Source organism: Pan troglodytes, chromosome 5 (genome assembly GCF_028858775.2).
Source record: "Pan troglodytes isolate AG18354 chromosome 5, NHGRI_mPanTro3-v2.0_pri, whole genome shotgun sequence".
NCBI lineage: Eukaryota > Metazoa > Chordata > Mammalia > Primates > Hominidae > Pan > Pan troglodytes.
In genome coordinates this window covers 119,910,695-119,917,113 of record NC_072403.2, presented here as the reverse complement: position 1 = coordinate 119,917,113, position 6,419 = coordinate 119,910,695, and the positions used below count along the sequence as shown (strand labels likewise).

The following is a 6,419-nucleotide window of genomic DNA, read 5'->3' as shown; positions in this document are numbered from 1 at the left end:
CATTTTCCTGGCCCTCACTCAAGATAGAGTCGCTCTGGTTAGAACACCTCTGACAACAGCAGTGTGAGAATGGACTAATATATATGGGAAAAAATAACACTAAACCATTAAATACAGATGTGACTGACACAGACCCTTGATGAACTCAGCTGCTGCTTCCTCGTTTATAACTACAGAGCCCTTTTGGGTGACACCATTTCTCCTCCAGGTCTGTCCAGGTTTCTGTCATCTCTTGCCTTACCATAGATATTTTCAGTCCTTAATGGTCACCTACAAAATATTCATTGATGTGGCCAGGTGCGATGGCTCACACCTGTAATCCCAGCACTTTGGGAGGCCAAGGTGGGCGGATCACGAAGTCAGGAGATCAAGACCATCCTGGCAGTGGCGGGTGCCTATAGTCCCAGCTACTCGGGAGGCTGAGGCAGGAGAATGGCGTGAACCCGGGAGGCGAAGCTTGCAGTGAACCGAGATTGCACCACTGCACTCCAACCTGGGCTACAGAGTGAGACTCCATCTCAAAAAAAAAAAAATCATTGATGAAAAGTGGCTGTGCTCTACCGGCGGGATATGACTGCGTGATGTCTCACAGAAAGTTTTCTGCTCCCAGACATGGGTCCCTCGGCTTCCTGCCTCAGAAGCGCAGCAGCAGGCATCGTGGGAAGGTGAAGAGCTTCCCTAAGGATGATCCGTCCAAGCCGGTCCACCTCACAGCCTTCCTGGGATACAAAGCTGGCATGACCCACATCATGAGGGAAGTCGACAGCCCAGCATCCAAGGTGAACAAGAAGGAGGTGGTGGAGGCTGTGACCATTGTGGAGACGCCACCCATGGTGGTTGTGGGCATTGTGGGCTATGTGGAAACCCCTCGAGGCCTCCGGACCTTCAAGACTGTCTTTGCTGAGCACATCAGTAATGAATGCAAGAGGCGTTTCTATAAGAACTGGCATACATCTAAAAAGAAGGCCTTTACGAAGTACCGCAAGAAATGGCAGGATGAGGATGTCAAGAAGCAGCTGGAGAAGGACTTCAGCAGCATGAAGAAATACTGCCACGTCATCCGCATCATTGCCCACACCCAGATGCGCCTGCTTCTTCTGCGCCAGAAGAAGGCCCACCTGATGGAGATCCAGGTGAACGGAGGCACCGTGGCTGAGAAGCTGGACTGGGTCTGCGAGAGGCTCGAGCAGCAGGTAAATGTGAACCAAGTGTTTGGGAAGGATGAGATGATCGACGTCATTGGGGTGACCAAGGGCAAAGGCTACAAAGGGGTCACCAGTCGTTGGCACACCAAGAAGCTGCCCCGCGAGACCCACCGAGGCCTGCGCAAGGTGGCCTGTATTGGGGCATGGCATCCTGCTCGTGTGGCCTTCTCTGTGGCACGTGCTGGGCAGAAAGGCTACCGTCACCGCACTGAGATCAACAAGAAGATCTATAAGATTGGCCAGGGCTACCTTATCAAGGATGGCAAGCTGATCAAGAACAATGCCTCCACTGACTCTGACCTGTCTGACAAGAGCACCAATCCTCTGGGTGGCTTTGTCCACTATGGTGAAGTGACCAATGACCTTGTCATGCTGAAAGGCTGTGTGGTGGGAACCAAGAAGCGGGTGCTCACCCTCCACGAGTCCTTGCTGGTGCAGATGAAGCGGCAGGCTCTGGAGAAGATTGACCTTAAGTTCATTGACACCACCTCCAAGTTTGGCCATGGCTGCTTCCAGACCATGGAGTAGAAGAAAGCATTCATGGGACCACTCAAGAAAGACGGAATTGCAAAGGAAGAAGGAGCTTAATGCCAGGAACAGATTTCGCAGCTGGTGTGGTCTCAATAAAAGTTATTTTCCACTGGAAAAAAAAAAGAAAAGTGGCTGTGTCTTCCAAGCGATGTGACTCCACAATACATGGGCAGCAGTGAACATTGGTTTTCCCGTGGCGCCAGACTCTTCCTCTGCCTCAGGGAAGCAGCTCTGCTTGAAGCCCCTGTGGATATGGTTTCCATGATTTTTCTTCCAGATATCACTACTTGGAAAATTGTGGTTTTATTCCTACTCATTAAGTCTTATAAACATTATGATTTGACGTGTCACATTCCCCAGTGAATTTCCGCTTTGTAAACTCTGGGCTGTTTAGTCAGTTGCAGAAACTAGGTAGGGAGGCTGGGGGTGGCAGGAATGTAGACTATCACCCCCTGTCCCTGTCCCTTCCCACACAGACAATCCAGCCAATGGCAGAAGACTGCCGGAAATGTAGAAGAGTTAAGGTAGAAAAACTTTGGAAAATAATTATTTGTCTGCTGAGGTAATAAAATTAAGGTTCCGTAAAGCCACTTTTTTGGAGTATTAAGCAAATATCTTTCGACCTCTTGAATTTGAAATGGTTTTGTAGGTGCATGTGACCACTGACTTCAAAACAAAGGCTTTTGGAGGAGACAGGTCTGTTAGCTGTGCTCTCCTCTAAATATGTTTTAGGCTGGGAGCAATGGTTCACGCCTGTAATCCCGGCACTTTGGGAGGCCGAGGCAGGTGGATCACTTGAGGTCAGGAGTTCGAGACCAGCCTTGCCAACATGGTGAAACCCCGTCTCTACTAAAAATACAAAGATTAGCTAGATTTGGTGGTGGGTGCCTGTAATCCCAGCTACTCAAGAGGCTGAGGCAGAGGAATTGCTTGAATCCGGGAGGCGGAGGTTGCAGTGGGCTGAGATCGTGCCGCTGCACTCCAGCCTGGGTGACAGAGCGAGACTCCATCTCAAAATAAATAAATAAAATAAAATAAATATGTTTTCAAAGAAGGCATATGACCATAGTGGGAAGGAGAGGGATGAGAAACCAGGGAAACAGTCGAAGAGAAAAAGAGGGGGAGAGGGGAAGGACAGGAGGTAAGGAGAGTCAGAAACAAAAGACATACAGGGTTTAAGTGTCCCGCTTCCGTTTCCTTTTCACTAGCACAAAAGCCTGAGGATTTCAAATTCATCTGAGCTCTTCTTGGGAGATGGTTGTGGCCCGAGGCAAGGGCTGACTCGCAGAGGACAGCTTGGCAGTGACAGAGGCAGAAGTCAGACACAAAGGCTCTGACTGACATGTGAGCAGCGGGGTGATGTCAACAACAGCTGACCCGTCATGAGACCTTAGGAAGAAAACCAATGGGAATCTTGTTTTGGAGCGTCTAGTGCCCAGCTAGCTCCCTGCTAGGTGCTTGCAAGCAGATTGACTAGCATAATAGAGTGATTTTGTAATCTGTCATAATACCATAAGCCACAGATCCACAGACTTTGACCCCTCACAGGTATAATAAGCGCCTTTATTCAGCTGCACGTGATCTCCCTATGGGGAAGGAGGGAGGGGGCCCTTCTAATTACACAACCTAAGCATATGTTTTGCTGGAGAACAAAGCATTATATTCATTAGCAACAATCTTGTAAGCCAGGTTCCTTTTACTAGCCAGTTAACTAATTGACAGTTAAGAATGTGTATTAATAATAGACTGCAGCCAGGCATGGCTTAATCTGACAGTTTTATTAAAAATGTAGTCAAGTTCCTCAAGCCGGCATGACTGTCAGCTTTTATGTAGGAATCCTGCTTACCAAGGATCTTAACTTGCTATAAAACAATATCACCCCGGCAGAAAATTGTTCTCCCAGGTCAAAGTCCGGGAGTCAGCAGAGTTATTCTCTTGGAGGATTTTTGTTGTTCTTCCCTTTGTGACGCATCTGAACAAGGAAGTGATTTTGTTGTGTTTTCTTAAAATCTTATTGACATGGTTCACTTGTTCTGGACCAAATTATTCTGGTGGTGAATGATCCTAATTCTTCCTAGCTGCTTTTCTGTGTACCTTGTCCTCTTTTTAAAATTTTATTTTGTTTTATGGGGTATGGAAATAATGATTTCTCAAATCACTAGCAACTCCATTGAAAGTTCTGCGAGAGATGGTAGAGAGGTTGAAATTCAAAATCTGTCCTGCCACACACACATTGTTCTTTCCAGTCTTTGCCTTTGAAATTCTTCCAGTACCTAACTTAGATACGCCCTAGCCTATGGCGTCTAGTTGAATTTCCCCCATGTTGGAAATCGAGCATTTTCTGCCCCCATTCTCCCAGCACATGCACCAAACTTCTCTCCAGTTCCCTACTCACCTGACCTAACACCCCCCTTGGGACATGGTCTGTCCTTTTATCCCTTTTTCCCGTGATCCCTTGCCCTTAGCAAATATGCAGCAAATATGTGCTGGGTTAAATTGAATGTACTCTTTATTACTAACTCTAATCTCAGTAGTCAGTCTGTAAAACACCTTTGATCTCTGTTGGTTTGTAAATGTCTCTGGAATCTAGCCTTTCTCTATGGCAGGGCCTTTACCACCTCTTGTCCCCTGCTTCAGCTCAGCCTCCTTGAGAGGGATCTTTCTGAGACATAAATATGGTGACGAGGCCGGGTGCAGTGGCTCATGCCTGTTATCCCAGCACTTTGGGAGGCCAAGGCGGGTGGATCACCTGAAGTCAGGAGTTCAAATCCAGCCTGGCCAACATGGTGAAACCCTGTCTCTACTAAAAATACAAAAATTAGCCAGGCTTGGTAGTGTGCACCTGTAGTCCCAGCTGCTGAGGCACAAGAATCGCTTGAACCCAGGAGGTGGAGATTGCAGTGAGATAAGATCACACCACTGCACTCCAGCCTGGGAGACTGAGCAAGACCCTGTCTCAAAAAAAAAAAAAAAAACCCTGGCTACTGGGTTGGGTTGAGTTGACTGCTGGGGAGGGGCAGGTAACGACAGAAGTGAGGCGAGCTGTTCAGAGGCTATTGTAGCAACTCAGTGGAGAGGGGACCATCACCTGGATTAAGGCGGGTCTTACAGGATATTGTTTGAAGGTAGAGCAAACAGAACTTGCTATCGGAATGGATGTAAGAGGAAGGATTAATCGAGAGTGATGAGAGTGACTGCAAGTTTTAAAATATTATTTATTGATTTTGAGCAACAAGAAGGACAGCTTAATATGAGTCCTATGGGCTTTTCATCCTAGGACTCAATTTGGCTCACCTTTCCAGTGTGGTCACCTGCCCCTCCCTTTCTACACCCATGCTCCATTCATACCTAGCTCCTCCATGGTCCACACTCAGATTCTTTTATTTATTTAATTATTTTTTAATTTTTTTGAGATGGAGTCTTGCTCTGTCTCCCAGGCTGGAGCGCAGTGGCGCAATCTCGGCTCACTGCAAGCTCCACCTCCCGGGTTCACGCCGTTCTCCTGCCTCAGCCTCCCAAGTACCTGGGACTACAGGTGCCCGCCACCACGCCGGGCTAATTTTTGTATTTTTAGTAGAGATGGGGTTTCACCGTGTTAGCCAGGATGGTCTCGATCTCCTGACCTCGTGATCTGCCCCCCTTGGCCTCCCAAAGTGCTGGGATTACAGGTGTGAGCCACCGCGCCCAGCCTCTTTTATTTATTTATTTAAGAGAAGGGTCTTGCTCTGTCACCCAGCCTGGAGTGCTGTGTGAAGATCATGGCTCACTGCAGCCTTGAACTCCTAGACTCAAGCCATCTTCCTGCCTCAGCCTCCTGAATAGCTGAGACTACAGGCATGTGCCACTGCTCCCAGTTCACACTCATATTCTTCCATGTGCCTGGGTCTTTGCTTATAATCATCCCTCCTTCTGAATGACCAAAGTGTGGTTTTTTGTCCACCAGGAAAACTCCTATTCCTACTTCAACACTTTTTTTTGTTTTTTGAGATGGAGTTCCACTCTTGTTGCCCAGGCTGGAATGCAACGGCGTGATCTCAGCTCACTGCAACCTCCACCTCCCGGGCTCAAGTGATTCTCGTGCCTCAGCCTCCTGAGTAGCTGAGATTACAGGCATGCACCACCATGCCGGGCTAATTTTGTATTTTTAGAGGAGGTGGGGTTTCACCATGTTGGTCAGGCTGGTTTTGAACTCCTTACCTCAGAGGATCCACCTGTCTCAGCCTCCCAAAGTGCTGGGATTACAGGCATGAGCCATCATGCCCGGCCTCCTCCTTCAAGACTTCTAAAATGACACATCCTCTGTGAGGTCTGCTTTTTGTTATACACACACAACACACACACACACGCACACCCCCCAGAGCACATGCATCCACATACACCTCTCTTTCCCATGGCCCTTTATAATGCCTCTCCTGCACTTGATTCTCCTGTTTGTGTAAGGGCCATGCATCTGGGGCCTCCTTGAGAAAGCATGCCTCCTGAGGGTGGGATTTGACCTTATTTAACACTTTAACCCCACCACAATTAGGAAAAAGGTGGGGTTTGTTAAGTGTTTACTGAATCAATGAATGGATAGGAATCAAGGAGGGATGTGCCTCTCCCTCTAAATCCTATCCCACCCCTGACAAAATTTTGGTTTATCCCCTGCTCACATCATAAGAACTCATGCTGCCTGGAATGGGA

General features: G+C 48.0%; 1 protein-coding gene across 1 annotated transcript; it reads left to right on the top strand.

The window, feature by feature from the left end:
• The first annotated feature begins 543 nt into the window (after nucleotides 1-543).
• Nucleotides 544-1,830, top strand: LOC129144307 (large ribosomal subunit protein uL3-like). Its single transcript, XM_063813340.1, has one exon. It carries the CDS (start codon nucleotides 582-584, stop codon nucleotides 1,731-1,733), a length of 1,152 nt encoding a protein of 383 aa, XP_063669410.1. The 5' UTR covers nucleotides 544-581; the 3' UTR covers nucleotides 1,734-1,830.
• The last annotated feature ends 4,589 nt before the right edge of the window (nucleotides 1,831-6,419 follow it).

Excerpts from the sequence above, each read along its gene's own strand:
- LOC129144307 (XM_063813340.1), top strand. The coding sequence starts at position 582 with ATGTCTCACAGAAAGTTTTCTGCTCCCAGACATGGGTCCCTCGGCTTC.